At 42.3% G+C, this 17,255-nt stretch overlaps 1 protein-coding gene across 1 annotated transcript in view; it reads right to left on the bottom strand.

Annotated features, from left to right (window-relative positions):
- MARCHF3 (membrane associated ring-CH-type finger 3) overlaps positions 1–16,597 on the bottom strand; it is a 29,461-nt gene extending 12,864 nt beyond the window's left edge. The window contains exons 1-2 of the mRNA XM_009935165.2: positions 16,560–16,597; positions 7,644–7,851 (exon numbers count right to left, since the gene is read on the bottom strand). Coding sequence (XP_009933467.1) covers positions 7,644–7,851; positions 16,560–16,597 — 246 coding nt within the window. The remainder of the gene's footprint in view (positions 1–7,643; positions 7,852–16,559) is intronic.
- Between the last annotated feature and the right edge of the window lie 658 nt (positions 16,598–17,255).

The following is a 17,255-nucleotide window of genomic DNA, read 5'->3' as shown; positions in this document are numbered from 1 at the left end:
ACCAGGCAGTTTAGAACTGTGTTACAGAATCATGATGTTCAAAGAAAAGTCACCAATACCATTATCTAAACCAAAAACAGCTGTACCTTTGAAAACCCGCAGCATTTTCCCTCATCTTGCTGGTCCTTAAAGAATAGCATTTGGCCTTTTCCAGAGCAGCTGTTTGCCCTCCGATTGCTCAGCTTTCTCCTGGGAACATTCCTCAACATTTTTTGCCCTGGATTGCCAGTCATTTAAATTTAGGAAAGACCAGTTACAGATGTGATGGCTTGAAGGCACAGTCTGTTCACTGGCAAGTAATTTTTGCTTTTCCCTTTTTTTTATTTTTTGGGGGGGGGGTGGGTGTTGGTTGCTGTTGTTTGCATTCTTGCTGTCAGTACTATGAGAAAGATATGTGCTTGGGAAAAGCCAAGCACTGTAGCAAAACTCTTCTGCAAAGAAAATAAAATAACTATTTCATTTATCTTTAAAGGAGAGACAACAGCTTGTTTTGGTTTCTGGATTTTTCCCCATTAGGAATGATTAGAGTATGGCATTTTAGGTGTAAAAAATGCATCTTGAATAGGTTATGTTTTAAAAACTATATGTGTTGGGGAGTTTATTGTTTATTTTTGTAATACTTTCCTTAACTCAGACATACTTCTACTGGAAATCTACATGGCTGCTTCAAATTCCCCAGTGTGACTTGGGTCTTGGTGGGGGCGGGTGTGTGTGCATTTTCACAGCTGAAGACAACTAGGCACAAAAGCATCTCCATCACCTTGCCCTTCTTATTTTGCCCTTTTTGGGTCAACAAAGGAGGGAGGATGTACATACTTAAGTTATCTGCTCCCAGCCCTAATGTGCTGTATTGACAGTTGCGGTTCTTCCAAACTTGGATTTATGAAAGTTTTCCTTGTTGGTGACTACACCGAGTCACCATTTTCCTTCTGGCTGTAAGAGTGATCCTTCTACAAACTACATGCAGCAAATCTGGTGTCTCTTCATTACAGTAATTTAATGTTAATTACTTGCTTCAATGAGCAGTGGAGACGAAAAACAAGTAAAAAGAATCCCAACAGATAAAACCAGCATGACTCAAAGTCTTGCACAAAAAGTAAATTTATATTTCAGTGTCAGGCTTCTGGAAGTTATAAATTACAATGTAAGATCATCTTAACTGCTTCATGCATAGACATAGGTTTTAGGTTTTTTTTAAATTTATCTTTTTTTTTTCCTAGCATGAGCTCCACAGCCAGCAATAAATTGGGAAAACCTGAAGTTAATTTCTGCCCAACGTTGTGATGATTATCCTAACTTTTTCACATAGTCATGTTGTTTTGGTTATGAGTTTTACATTGTTAATTAAGTGCTATCTGTTTGTTTGTTTTTCTGTTTAATTGCAAAAACAGAACCAAGAGATACCAAATCCTGGTTGGTTTAAAGCATATAAATAACTTACAAGCAATACAAGTGTGACTTTTAAGGTCACATAATGTTCTTACACCCTATTTATGTTGCAGCTGGTTGTTTTCTAACAACACTTCATTGTACATAAATACGTTTGTACTGCCATGTTTTGTGTCTGTTTCTGTACTAAGCCAAGTGGAAGCAACATAGATGCAATATCAAGATTGAAATGAAAATGATATACAGTACTTACATAAAGCTCGCCTAACCTTCATGCTGAAACATAGCAAAAGCATCTGCATGAATAATACCACATATTTTGAGAGTGGATTTCTTTCTGTGGATTGGCACCATTAAAAAAGCAGCGTATATAAAAGTGGAAGGTCTACAAAAGTCATGAACTGAAACTACTGCAGTCTGATCTCACTGTGTTTGTTCCAAGATCCTTGAAGGTTTGCCACAAGGCACATCAGGTTTATGCATATCAACCACCATATTACAGACTTTTCTTTCTTCCAGTGTCCAGAGTGTCTGCTACTTCAGCCTGGGTCCTCTGCATTAAATGTAGCCAGGTTCTCACTGGCAGTGGGGTGACCAAGACATGGGAGAGAGAAGTAGGGCTACTCAGAAACAGTTGCTTTTTTCTTCGAGGTGCATCATCCCTAGGCACATTCATAATGAGGGGTCCATGTGCCCAAGTGCACCTCCCACACACCTCTGACTTCCAGCAGACTGTACAGGGGTGCTGCGCATCTAGCACACGGTAGAAGAGGCCGGTTCAGACCTTACCTGTACTTCTTGAATCGAATTTTGCAGCATCATGAGCCCTGGGACTGACAGGAATGTGCATATACTGGTATGTGCATATACTGGTAATGTGTAAATAGACAACGTCTTTTGGATTGCTGGCACGTAGCTCCTTTTAACTGACTGTATGGCTGTAGCTGTCTCCAAACAATGCCCTTCTCTGAAGGAGGAGCTCTGAAATCAAGCGGAATGGCTAGACTTGCTCTGCTGATGCCTGACAAGCGCCTCATAGGCAACATGTTGTCTAGCAAAAATGTGACTCCAAATGGTAGCTCCAAAGATATTACAGAAAGCTTACACTCCAGTAGGTTATGTCTGGTTGATGTCAGTGCTTTCAGTTTTCTCTGCCACAGCTTGCCAGATGCTCTGAAGGGAGATGAACAGAACGACTCAGTGATCTTTAGTATGAAAAAATCTCTTCTTCTATCACAATCCATCTCTTGCTCCTTTACAACAGCATATCACGTTCTCTCCAGTGCAGCTGTTGTGAACAAGTTCACAAGTGACTGAGAAACAAGGAAGCCCCGGGTCCCAATGGGGATCTGAGGAGCATCAACCCAGCCTCTGAGCAGAAGTGCCCCCAGAAGCAGGCTCATCTGGAAGGAGTGCGACAGTTCCCAGTTAGCTCACTCCACAAGCAAGGCAGTGCAAGCACTGAAAGTCAGGTAGGGCACGAGGGGGCTCCGCACTTACCTGCAGCGCATTCGCCACCCATTTCACAAAATCTGTGCAGGTCCAACAGAAAGCAGTTCTTACTGGCAACTGTAAAATCACACAGGGCACATCTGATACATGTATGCCAACAGGATGGACACAAGAAACTGTAAAGAAGACCATCCTTTTGGGTGACCAACCTTTGACAGACACCTGTGGAGAAGGTGAAATGTGCGCATTCCCCAGTGTGTATTTCTTTGACTTGATGAAGGACAAGTCACGGAGCACCTCCAGCCAATGCAGCAGGAGGCAAAACACATAAATGGTGGATGGCAATAAACAAATCACTTTCCTTGAACGCTGAAGGAGGTGTTAATCACCACCATAATGCCAGATTCATGATTCAGAAACAGAATTCTTCTGTAAAAATAATCCGAGTTAAAAAAAGGAATGGACCAAGAATGTCTGAAGCTTCACACATGCAGCGTTCAGAGGATGGACCTACCTGACAAACTGTACTACCCTTCCCGGCTGGTTTTGGGCATCAAACAGTTGGTAGATGGAACATTTCCTGGGAGATCTTTCTCCGCCAGACAACCAAAACATGTCCTGTGACATAGATAAAGGAGTGTCTTCTTTATGAAGTATATAGTTTGAAACTCAGATGACCAGCAAGAAGCATATGGTGGAGAAAAGATATGAAGGATAAAAAGGAAATGGAAGTCAAAATTAATGCTATTTTTCCTTTACTTTTCCTTCCAAAAGAAATCCAGGAAGAAATCGGCTGCTGTGCATAACGTAAGGTGGGGAGAGAAAGCAAAGGTGAGCTACCTGCATTTTCCCATCCTAGGGATGATGTACGCAGGAGGTGGGACACAGCTGTAGGTAAGTTCCTTGTATCTGAGCTAAAGATCTCCTGTTTGAGTGCATGGGCCTGCATCCTTAGTGTGAACATGGGCAACCACTTAAAAGAAGGTAAAAAACCATCTTGCAACAAATTTTTATGGAGCACTTGCTTTCATTTCGTAATGAACTAATAGCAAACTACAGCACGGCAGGGGAAGAAGGAGAGGTGCTATAGCTTCAGTAGCCCGTTCCAATCAAATCGTGAAGCGCAGCAAGAAATCCTCTGCTGCTTTCGTAATAATGCACACAGAAGAGGAAGGAATACGGCTGAACAACCAGCCACGTCACTTACTGCTCCATTCATTTCAAGCCCACTACTACTGCAGCCTCTCCTGGGTGCTAACAGCAGGAATGAAGTCAGATAGGACACTTCTAGATAAAGCAAGTGAAGCATCTCAATTTGTTTCCGTTGAGATTTCCTTCCCACCTACGGCTAAGCCACTAAGATGCGGTGATCAATTCAGTGAAGGGATGAGGAGAAAACACAACACCGTGTTCTCTTCTATGTTTTGGTCCCTCTAAGGAAGTGAATAATACGTCTTTGAATAGTCAGAAATACCATTTTTTTACTGATGGAAAATCTCTGGGAGAAAAGATGAATATGATGATTGCTTCAAGCATTTTTATACTACTTGTCACTGACCAATGGACGGCATATATTCTCTGCACGAGATAGGGCCTGCTGAGGACTTACTGTATAAGCTTCTATAGACTACGCTCCACAAATTAATTTATGAGTACAATAGTCTCTCTTGACCTGCCAAATGCGTTGGTAAACTCATCATTCACCTCCACTGAAAGGACCATTTACCATTTCCATTATCTGTTTCACAGGAATCTTTGCAGAACTAATTATCTTACTAAATGAAGAGAACTTTGACTCCCCGCCCCAAACACACAAGCACATGATGGTGTTAAAAGCCGCTGGCCACTCTGGCTTGTCACTCGTCCAAACATTACAGCAGGTTTTTGTGAAAGATGGTCTGTATACCCTAAGTAATACAGAGAGACAGGCAAGACAGTGCTTTTAGGAGACAGAAGATGAGGGAATCTGGCAACTTGCATCTGCTTTAGTTATGCTTTAGGAACTTTCAGATTTGCTCTAATTATTTGCATGATGAGATCTTTGGATTTCACAGCATTGTATATTAGATAAGTGCAAACTTTGGGGACAAACTTAAATTATACTAACAGAAAACTGCATGTAATTCTTGATTACTGCACTAAAATACCGTGGGTATGGCAGCTGAGAAGCCAGAAAAGATTAGGTAGTAAAAAGAAAAACATCATTTAATGGTGTGCACTACGTTTCAGAAGTGTTCTTGCACCTGGTTCTCATTTGTCCTCAGCTGAGAAACAAAAGACGGCTTTATTATTATTGTTATTATTATTGTTGTTGTTGCTATTATTTATTACTGCTTTTGCTAAAAAGAAGCCTCATTTCATGAAGGAAAGATCAAGCGAACAGACTGCCCCAGCCTGGCCAGGATTGGCTTCACTTTCAACGTCCTCCAGTCACCATCAGCTCTGAACAATGTCACATCCCATTTGTGCAAAGCAGGCCTCATGAGAAGCTGTTGCAAGGCAACAGCTTGAAGAAGCTGGACTCTAAAATCAAACGGTTTACTTTGCACTAGCTCAGCAACGCTTATCGTTCTTTTCAGAAGGCAAACTCAGCGTGGCTTTGTCGTCGCACCAAAACTGTTACCAAAAACTGCGTGGCGCAGGCTTAGAGCAGCTGGATGAAAGAAGATGTCACCATCTTCACTGGAGAATGCTCAGTCATGAAGATTTTAATGCTCAGACACCCTGAGAACACTCAACAGCAGTGCTTCTCAAACTGGGACCAGCTTCTGGAAGAAGCTGGAATCCTGCTAGAGGCACCAAACAACAAACCAGAGGCAACTGAACACTTCAGAAGACTACAGGTCTTGTGCTAAATACTGTGTCATGTATCTCTTTTTTGCTGATCCTAAGGAAGAATGCAGATGTCCTTAGGCTTAGACACAAAACGCGCATGCCTAACTTCATCCAGCATAAAGCAATTTTGGTAGACTTCAACGAGAACTGCTCACCCCTTCTCTGCACAGGCCCCTCACCCACCTCCCAGCAGTCAGGTTTATCCTGTATCCTGGAAAACAGCAACTGTGAACTGGGATTTGCAAAGCCACGAATCCAAAGCTGATGGGCTCTAGTAACTATTGTATTAGTATATAAGGTATTCACTTGAGCAATAAAATGATTCTGATGAAGCACAAGGCTGGGGTCCGTGAAGTCATTCACCACATATCCTCTCATCTGTGAATAAAAGGAAAACAAGATGCCCCTCCTCCCTTTCATTTTCAACACCGTATCTGCTTCAACCAGTTCTGCTGCGGTTTGCAGGTACAATGAAGATGCACAGGAAGGACACGAACCCAAGCTTAGCATGTGAGCACCTGTGTCACCAACTGGTACAATAACATGCTTCTCATTACTTTTGTAAAATGTTACTATTTGTAATTCACTTTTAATTCCAACACAAACTATAATTTTAAAATATGTTTCCAAATTAAAATAGGAGAAAAGAAAGATCATTAACAGTGTAAAGATAGTTATCTTGCCTTTTTTTTTTTCTTTTCCTGAGGACAAAAAAAAAAACCTGGCAAACCTCATGCAGCCACTAAAGTATCTATCGTTGGCAAAACTTGAATTTTAATTGATAAGGGAGAAACAATTGTCCAATTCACCGTTAAGTCTGGTACACAGGCAAGAGGAGGCCAAAAGGTCACTCACAAATGGCTACACATGCCGGACACCGAGCAAGAACAATTCCTTCTTGTGGGCTTGACGTAGAAACCAGGTTTCTAAGGCTCCTCGGTTTGTTACCTCTCTCTCAAAAGCAAGAAAAAAAAATATTCTTGACTTAATATGCTGAATACTGATGCTTGTTTCGCATTCCACAGAAACTGTTACTTACCTCCCTTACATTCTCTACCAAGTTGGCTGGTATACCAGGAATTCACTGCACACTGTTCCCCAGATCTTCACTCATGTTCACAGTGAAGCAAATCCATCGATGCCATTCTTCTTACTTGTTTTGAATAGGTTCAAAATAAGGGTTTTGTTATTCCTGCCCTCATCTTGCCAATCCCAAAACTCACAGCTTGCTTTGGCTTTGGTGGAGCTGCATAGGCTTTGCGAAGCCTATATAAAAATGATACCCGTAAATGTAAAATTTCCACTTACTAGAGCAATTGTAATTAAACTAAACTAGATCCTTGCTGCTTTGAGAAGATAGGAAAGCTATAAAGAGGCTCCTCAATAACACTACTTAGACAAATCTGACTTGATGTTTTTGGGGGGGATAGGAAAGATCTAAGATAGAAAGACTCCCAAACAATGTTAATGGACAGCTCAGCCTTGGGAGGGCAGAAGCACCAAGCTACAGAGATAAAGAGGCACCAACAGGGCAATGAGACCAGAGCAAAACAACCTGGAAGGACACAGTAAACTGATCTTAGAACTGCGTTTGCGCAGAAACAAAGGTCAACCAGCAGACACTGTGATGAGGAGTATAAGCCTTCATCTTGAGACCCCAAAGACCACCCGAGGATGCTATCAGACAGGTGTGAAGGACATTAACATATGCTGATTGGTTCCTGGAAAATCCATAAATATGGTATAATGAATATGTATACTGTGATTGTATTTAACCTGAAATGACAGGGTGTTTGGCGTGCACATTTGGAGGAGAGATCCCCCGTGTGCCCGGCGCCGCAATAAAGAATAACTGCTTAATAGTCTGCCGAATATTGAGTCTTCAGTTCCAGCTTTTCACAGCATCAAAAACAAACACAATTTGTTCATTAAAGCCAAGCTTTTGGAGATGTGCCACAGGTACTGACCTCCACCAATGGCCTGGGTTTGCGCTCCACTGCAAACCTGAAGTGGCAAAGCTCACAGTAGCTGGTGTTTGAAGATGACAGCCAGTGCTCCAGGCAGGTGCGGTGAATAGTCCCCAGGGTCCCTGTACATTCACAGGGGGAAAGCAGGTCTTCCTGACTGCTGCCCTCATGGCAGATCCTGCACATTGGCCGGTCATTGAAGGGGCTGCTGGAGAAGGAAAAAAAATTGCTCATCAGTATAGAGGGCTGTGATGTAGCCTCTCTTCCTCTCTGTACGTCACGAATCAACAAGGTGGGAAGCATTTGCAGCTCGCATACTTTGCTCTGCAGTTAGTACACCAAGCTGCTGGGCTAATGGCCACAGGCACTTTGATATTCTTGTTTAAAGCATTTCTTCTGTGGGGGGAAGAAAGTGGAGAGCAAAAAACACATCAGAGTGGCAGATGGGAGACAGGCAACCGAGCAGTTCTGCACCTTTGTATTTCCCACCTCTTCACAGTGCAGCAGAGCAGCCACTTCAAGAAATCTCTAAATGCACCAGGCAAGTATTAAATCTGTCTCAGCTGGAGGTCACCTCTTAAGCTAGTGATGATCTGTGCCACCGCTCCTTACCTACAGGGCAGTATCTCTTATGCTAAGGATGATCCCCTGACCTACAGGGTAAGCTGTTCTCAGTGATCAACAGGAAAGGACTACTGGACCTGAAGCAGCAGCACCTTGCCCATGGGAATGTGAAGGCAGGGCCACAACCGCAGGCAGGCGTGTGCGGGCAGGAAGCTCCTGTCCCTGGGGAGGGTTTCCCTTTTTTCAGGACAACATCCACGAGCAGCTCAAGGAGCGATACTAACGGCACTGGAAAGCATGACTGTGCCAAACACATCCCTCTTATATTGCTGCCCGTGAATATTTCTCCTGCATTGCCTCCCCCAAAGCACCCACCTTCCTTGTGGCGGGGTGCTAACGTGCCAAAGGAGATGCGTGCTCCTCCTGCCTGTGAAAACCTAAAGCATCTGATTTTACATCCTGAGATTCTCTGTTTTACAGAGGAATCTTTTGGGAAAGGCAGTTGCGCTGCTTCCCAGAGTGCTTGGGCTTAGTGCCGTGGGAGGAAAGCAGGAGCAGGTTGCAAGCATCAGTGCTGCTGAACCATGGATCCACTTCACTGCAGCTCCAACTCACACCCACCCAACTGCCAAGCTGAGAAGACTGATCTCTTGGCTGAGGTCTTGGAAAAAAAAACTCTCCCTACCACATACACTTCAGGTGGTCTCCTCAGAAAAGCAGGTTTTGTCACTGTCTCTGACAAAACCTCGTTAGCGGATAGCATATGGTGGCACACAGCTGTTCCCCCTGTCCCTCTCCCAGCTCTTTGCAGGCTGTCCCGGGTAGACTTCACTCAACTGTAACTGCAGGAAAGTGTAAAAAAACCAGCCCGCTCCTTTCAGTCTGCCTGGCAGAACAGCATGAAGCTGTGCGTGATGCTCTGCACACACACCTGAGCTGTGCACAATGCATGCGGTTTAGAAAGTTGCTACAAGTCAAGAGAAAAAGACCTTTTCAGGCTATCAGACGGCACATGCAGCAGCAGTTAATAATTTCACTCTTCACACAAGTGAAGCAGTGGATTGGATTATGTTCGCTGTTTTGTGAAAATCCTGGGCTGCTTTAAGATCTGTGCAGTACTTCCAGCTTCAAACCAGTGAAGTCGAACTAAATTTTGACCCAAGTCTCAAGCTGGGATACGGCCAAACCCTGAGGGGTCCTCTTTCTTGCTTCTAATGCAAACAAAGACCTAACCCTAACCCTAACCCTAACCCTACATTTTAGTTTTAAAATCCATTCTGAAACTGTTTAACAAGAATATTCAGCAGCTGAGCAGCTGCTTCATTAAACTTAAAAAGCTGAGGCAGTGCCATGCTTACAGACCCATGCTACAGAATTATGTATTTCTTTCCTGGTTGCTTCACTGACCTCATTAAGTACAACAGCGGGTTTCTTGTTGCGTATAAAGTGACCATCCAAGCCTTTACAAACACATCCATCAGCCACTTGATGAGTTCAAAGCATTTGCTGAAGCATCAGATGATGTAACTAAATGCAAAGCTTTAAAGCACACCAGAAATACTGTAGCTATATCCTGGCAATGATGTTAATTCAAAATTCTGCATACAGTACTGCATTGATGTCCCACTTTGGCATAGCAAATACATGTTATCCCTTTCTACCTAACTCTTTTTTTTAAAGAAAGTTGGAAGTGACAACATATTTTCCTGATTTCGGAAGAATCATTTTCACACAAAATGTGCATGAAAGTAATACAATTGTAGAATTAAATAATATGTGCTTTAATACTGAACCCTGTGGTAAACAATGAAGATTAATTGCCCTGAGAAGCACAGAGATCCTAAGCAAATCTGAAGTCAAAGCTGACATTAAGGAATTGTAAATCTCAATATCCATAAACACCCCAAGTCAGTATTTACTTGTATGTACGTATTATGTTCTGTCAGAACATTTTTCACCTGAAAGAGGTGGAAATCTGTCACAAATAACAGAAAAGGAAGAACGAAGAACAAAAGCAGAAGGATGTGTTTAGATAGTATTTAGGGAGAGATTAGCCAGAATACAAAAATTTATTTCAGATGCCAGAAAATTCAGAGAAAAATGGCTGAATTTGGTATGATTGACGCATGTTTGAAGAAATCTAGTAATTAGCTCTCGGTTTTTTTTCTGTGTTACTGCTCTGACTCCTCTTGCATGTCTCTTACCTATCCAAGATCTATTTTAAGACTGTCTTAATCCTGTAATATTTAAACCAGATCTTTTCCCTGTTCTAGTTTTTCTGCTTTGCCTTTGGTACCTCTCTGTGACTTCCTCTTCTCACCTCCGTGACACCAGATCTTCTGGTGGGAGGTGGCAAAGTCTAATTGTCTTTCAGAGTGATTTTCCCATTTCAGCACTATCTTCCAACTGTCACTGATACGTGTATAGTTCTTGGGATATTTCTTCACTTTCTTGTGAAATTACTTCAATAAGCTTTATAAAAATCCCATTTTCAGGGTTGTTTAGTTATCACAAATTGAAAAATCATGAGATAAGAAGAAATCCTTTTTTAGTCTGTTATATATATGCCAGCTTATATATATATATCTCTCTATGGATTTATGGGTATCAGAGTAGAAGTAAAGATACTGCATACACATTCTTTGCACCATATGTGTGGAAAAAAAAAAGAAGCTGTTAAGTTCTCAGAGCTGTTCTGTGTACCCAGAAATTTCAGATTCCTGGCTGCACAGAGGTCAGTACAGATTTTCCTGGTGGGAGGACACAGTGGAACAGCATTCTATTAGTCATTGATTAGAGTGTCCTAGTTGTGATTTATTCCTTCCACTTTATTCACTGGCTTATGGAGTAAATATCCCTCGGCAAGAACTGCAAATCTCACATATGTTCTGTTACTTTTGCATTCAGTGCTCTGGTTTACAGACATGAAAAGCCAAAGTCTTATAATAACAAGTCTACTTTGTTCAATTTACACAGTTACAGATGCAGAAGATCACAGTAGTTTGGGGTCATTTACACTATTTCCTCAAAAAAAGTGCAGGCACTATACAGACAGACTTAGTAAATTAAACCTAGCTGTCACTGTGAAGCAAGAAATTACAGAAGGGAATGAGATGCAGTGTACTCTAGCAAATTATCTGAGGTCATAGAATCATAGAATCATAGAAAGTTTTGGGTTGGAAGGGACCCCTAGAGGTCATCTAGTCCAACCCCCCTGCAGCGAGCAGGGACACCGCTGACTAGATCAGGTTGCTCAGAGCCCTGAGCTCATGTTGGAGCTGGGTAGAAGATCCACGTGCATCCTACATACTTTGCCCCATAATAATTTCTAGAATGCTATTCTAGCAAATGTTAGGGATAATGTACTCTCTTTTTTCTCTCCTGATCTGCTGGACTTACATTTTAATGCTACCCCCAGCATTAAAATGTAAGTCAACATCACCTGATTATCTTGCCTCTCTTTGCCCTCTCCTCCCTCATCTTTTAAATCATTCCAAAGTCCAGACTGTTTTCTAGGGCTTCAGGAGTTGTTAAAGAGGTATCTGGAAGTATTTTTCTTCTGGACATTATATGAATGAATGCAAATATTCTGGAGAAGTGGCTTAAGCCCACAAACAAATGCCACCAAACAACTTCAGTCTTTGTTTCAGGGACAAGCTACTTCCGGGCTTAGTCAACTGCTGATTATCGCTAACAATAAGTCCCCACTGAGCCAAACAAATGTTTCTTTATATGCTGCGAGGTATTTATAGCATATCTTCTTTCCCTTGCTTGTATTTCTTTTTATGAGATTTATAACTTCTGTATCAAGAGAAACCATAACTCAACAAAGTGAGCAAGTGCCAGTGAGCAAGACACTGCTACTCTTACTGAACTGCACTCAAGTATGAGATGTTAAAAACTAGCATTACTGCCCTGAAAAGCAATTTAAATAAGCCATATGTATTTACAGGAAGCACCTACAACTGGAATCCTTGTTGCTTTCTTTCCTACTGTGTGTGAACTGACCTAATTTCTTAAACCCATAAAGCATTATCATGCTGATGAGTGTAATTATCACAGCAGACTTTTTCAAGCAGTGGTGCTTTTCTGCTGAAGCTGTGAGTGGCTTAGATTTGCATGAGTCAAAAAGATCTTATACTTCAAACAGTGCGCTGTTAAACAAATATTCACGTAGAGATTGTGTGTGAATCAGTCAGGTTTTTTTCAGCATCTTTGCTAAGAATAGCGCATATTGCATCTTTGGTAGACATACAGTTTCAAACTTGGAAATTCGTTCACCTTTCGTATTCCATGTTCCTACAAGTCACCCCATTAGTTTCAAGAAATGCAACTCAAGTATGCAACAGTCAGCTTCAAGACAAAAACACGCATGAAAAATCACTACCTTCCCATCTGGAGGCATCTTCCTAAGAAATATTGTCTCATTAAAAAAACACAGCCATTATAAAAAAAAAAACCCAGCTTTCAGAGATGTATTTTTGTTTCCTATTTAGGTACTTTCACATGGCAGAAGAATATTTCTCTTTCCACTCTATCCACATGCCACTGTTCAAGATCAACATTACAATCCAGTATCAGTTAGAAATGGCAAACTAGTTGTCCCAAAGGCCAGGAGTGAAACCTAGCCACTTACTGACACTGCATGACTTGACAGGGCCGTGTCTCCTACATGGGCCCATGATCGCCTTAGTCTGCCTAACAGATTCTGCAGGTACAAAGCAGTCTCTTTTGCACAGATTACTCTAACAGTTTGGCCCCCAGTGACTTGTGTTCATGGACAGATGTTTTACTCCAGGACAGGTCAGCGGATTTGGAGCACGGATACAATTCCGCATTGTACTGCAATCTGGAGGAATGGTGCACCTCGCAGAGAAATGTCTTCCACCTATATTTCTTCTATCAATCCTAGTTTGTTACTCAGAATGCAAACAGTTGCATTCTAAGTAACGAACAAATTACTGTTTGCGAAAGTTGTCTGCAATATAGTTATCAGAGGCTGTGTGAAAAACATGTTCTTCACTGGTTTCAAACCTATCAAACAAGTATTATTGTGTATACTATGCTTTGTTTTTTGAAATGGAGAATAGGAACCCATCTTTCTCTCACAGAGGTTTAGAAAATATTTTTATGCCATCCTGCCTCTGAAGACAGTCCTTTCTTTTAGTAGTTTCTCAATATAAAACATGTCTGTCTTCCAGTTGTCCCGATTTTGCATGATTCTTATAGAGATAAACCACTATGCATAAAAGACCTCTACTTTAATTAAGCTATTATTAGGGGTTTAGTTACAGCACGACAGAAGTCAGGACTGGTTGGCAAACCTCTGTGAGCCGCTAAATACCTAGGTGGTTAAGCTAGCTGTGACTAAGCTCCATCCCATTGCAGCTGTGTTAAGACATTCCAGAGACTAAAAGTGGCATTGCAGTGACTGAATGTCTTGCTTCTTTGTCTCTCAGATTCACGCTCCAACTGCAAAATGCAAAAGAACCTCCAAAATTCTCAGCTCTAGAGTACTGTGAAAGTGCCTAATTTTTTACTTGTTAAGAAACAATACAGGCTACTGTGAAGATGGCACAGCCAGAACCTTTCTAAAAGAGCAGGACACCCTGGGGCACCTGAACCTCTTATTTTAGTAACTCTGACACGCATAAAGGAGTTTTCTGCACATCATTTCCAAGGCATTTATAGCTGGAATTGTTCTAAACGTTACTTAACTCTTCCCTCCATATTCCACCACACAGAGCTGCATGGATTCCCTCCTGGTTTCAATCCCACTGAGGCTCCCAAGTAAAGAAACTGATGGGGTGACTGCCTGTTCCAGCTGTAGCCCTAGATGCTGTCCACCAACATGGGGGATAGATCCGTACATTTTTCAGCATGTTTCTTTGAAATCAGCTGGCAACTATCAGCTGATAGTTACAGCTCAGGAACCTTGGGCCATTGGCCCAGGCTCCTAACCTGCAGCTCCTGTCCCCAGTGGCATGCATCTGGCCATGCCCCATCCCTTCTGCATTTGCCTCCCCAAGACCCCAGATCAGCAGCTACTCTTACTTTTCTCTCTGGACTCGGTTCCAGTCCTGTTGTACGATCGTGTGTGTGTGCCAGGGTTGTTCTTTGAACTAAGACTTTACAGTAGCCAAGCCCAGAACTCGTAATGGGAAATGCCAGCTCTTCTACAGCCTTAGCAGATGTAAGGATCAGTAAAACTGGTACACTTGCTCTGTTTGTTTAAAAATAAAGAAAATAAAAAGGTACAGAAAGTTTCAGCAAAAATATCTTAACTCCACAGGAGGTCCACATAAGACTCTTAAATCCTCCAGAGTAAAAAATTAATTAATTAATTTCTGCAACTTGAGAAGATTAAATAATTCCTACATCTGATAGTCACACATGGCTTAGTAAACAGGAGAGTATACAGGAGACACAGAAGACGCTGCCTAACCCGTTCACTATGCAGGTGCAAAGCACTCACTGGCATTAAGCCATCAGTGAGAAAGGCAGAGGGGAACCGGCACCAGCGCACAGCAGTTCTGGGACACGATGACATGAGGAGGATGTTGGGGAACATTTTTGCTACTAATCCATAAAACGTGGTCAACAGCATTCAGTTTGTAACAGCTACAATACCACCACCATACTCTCCCAGGGAGCTATGAGGGACAACTGAATGCTGCAAGAGGAAGATGCAATATTTGTTGACCAGTTGAGAAGGGCAGTAAACTTTACACTCCTAGCAAGATTTCACTTTAAAGCATGTCAACATATAGAAAGTTGCACAATACCAAACCCCACTGATATTAGGCAATTTTAGTTTGGCTGTTTCAGTCCGCAGCTTACTAATTTTTCATGCTGTAGATAGCATTTTCTGCTCAGCTCGTCTGACTGCAGAAAGCTCCAGGGCCTCTTAAAAGCTACCATGCAGTAGGCTGCATGTAAAGTGTAATTTTATAAACAACTACATCAAAAAACTGAGAGCTAGTCTGAGGCAGCAGCACAAAGCAATTCAGCATGAATAGTCCTTAAGAGTCTTCCTATACTGTCCACCCGTAAATCAATGGTTTTTTTTGTAATGTACTGAACCTCGAACCACTTTTCATGAGAGCAATGGACTACTTTTTGGCACTGCAGACTTTAATAAATTGCTTTATATGTCTCCACAGCCACTAACTTAAGTCTCTTGCTTAGATTTTTCTTCTTTTGTTGATTGTCAAAATGGAAGATATCACATGATAATACATACCATAAGTACTTATGTTGGTGGCATTTTAGTCTTGCATTAACAATAAAAATGAGAAGACACAAATACAGTTTACAACCGATCTGGAAACAGTAACGATAACTTCTTTTCTTTTCTAGTGTTGGTCTTTTCTAGTGAAAATGTCTTTCTTCATAGGAGTTGGAACGCAAGAGTTGTCTGTCTCATTTTTTCTAGAAGACTTTTTGGTTTATTAGACAAACATGAGGAAGTTATCATTCAGCATACTAAATGGTGCTGTCAACAGATTTCCCGTCCTGAGCTGAACAAGCTGCTTCCAGGTTTTCTGGAGAAACGTGGGTTGCAGAAAACCACTATTTCCACAATTGCCCTTTGCATGAATGGGCTCCCTGCGCCTGCAAAGGCTGGTAGAACACAGGCATAAATAAAACAGCCTAATGTTCTTAATTGTACCCTTACTAAGCATAATCCAGGAAACAATTGTGTGTTTCTATATATGCTGGCAATTTTGCCTTTGTAAATTCCTGGCAACACGTTGGTATTGCGAGCCAGACTCCCAGCATTGCCACTAAATCTACACTTGCCTGTTGCACGCATGGGATGTACGCACGAGCTCTGCTGAAGTCCGTCTTTTTCTCTGCCTACCCAGCACTCCTTGTAACTCTGCTCCAGCTGCCCCAGCCCACACAACCGGCTGTTGCAGCTTCAAGCCTGGACTCCATTTGCCAACACAGGTTCTTCTGGTCTGAGGGCTCCCTGAGTGCCCATCTCCCTGGAGTGGGACGTACACGGGCTTCCGAAGGCACAGTTAGGGAAGGAGGATAGCAGTGTGAGTGGTGAAGGTTACTCTGGAAGGGGGTACAAAAGACACACTGCTCCACGATAAGCATCCTCAGTGAGGAAGGATGTAGTAGTTTTGCTGACAGTCTTGAGTGGAGGAGTCAAAATGATGAAGTATTTTCCAGTTTCTTTACCCAACATCCTCTCTGCTGCTTGCCCCTACCAAAATTTTTTACTAGGCTTCCTTAACTGAGAAAGCTGAGAGTACTTGGAACTGGAGGCTAAGGCTTGCCTACACCTATTGCTGGGTGACTACTCAGGCTGAATCCCAGCAAACGGAGGAAGGCACTCACCTTAACACATTCCTAAATTCCCATTTTTTCATTACCATGACCTCTTCATACTCCCCCCCCCCTTCTCTCTCCACTGCTGCCCACCAACTTTCTGTTTATTCTGGCCCTGTTTAATGACAAATTTTTGAGGACAGTGAGATGAAGCTTCCCCCAGGCAACTCCTTTCTCTTCTGCCAGCCTAGCTGTGGCTGTGCCTGGGGAGCAGGTCTGACGTGCACCAAGCCTCTGCAGGCTGCAGCCACATTGCTTGAGTTACCTCTCCAGAAGAAACCCAAAGCTACCTTTATTAGGAGACCAAGTCTAAGGCTGCAAAATGATGATTACTGCCAGAATTATGCTAAGTGCTGGGACAGTGCTTTTCTCCATTTCTTTCGATTAGTGGGTACGAACTGGGAAGTGTGACTTCCCTCAGAAACAGTGTGGCTTAATGAATGAATACAGGTCCTGAGGTCTGAGCCAGAATGAATCTGAAGAGTGGCTTCCTCCAGGGGGGTGTGGGGATGGTACTACCCTGAGTCACTGTTCCCAAGTGATTTATTTAAACCTTATGTCATCCCAGGACATGGCTTAAACCGCAAGTGTTTTCACACTTAAGCACCAAAATGCAATGACAGAATTAGTATCTACTTATTTGCTGGAAGCTTACAAGTTAAGAGGTCTGGAAGTTTGTTTTCACACTAGAAAGTAAGTTCTAGT

The sequence above is a fragment of the Opisthocomus hoazin genome, chromosome Z (genome assembly GCF_030867145.1).
Source record: "Opisthocomus hoazin isolate bOpiHoa1 chromosome Z, bOpiHoa1.hap1, whole genome shotgun sequence".
Taxonomy (NCBI): domain Eukaryota; kingdom Metazoa; phylum Chordata; class Aves; order Opisthocomiformes; family Opisthocomidae; genus Opisthocomus; species Opisthocomus hoazin.
Note: the sequence above shows the minus strand (reverse complement) of the source record. Positions and strands in the feature narration are given on the sequence as shown.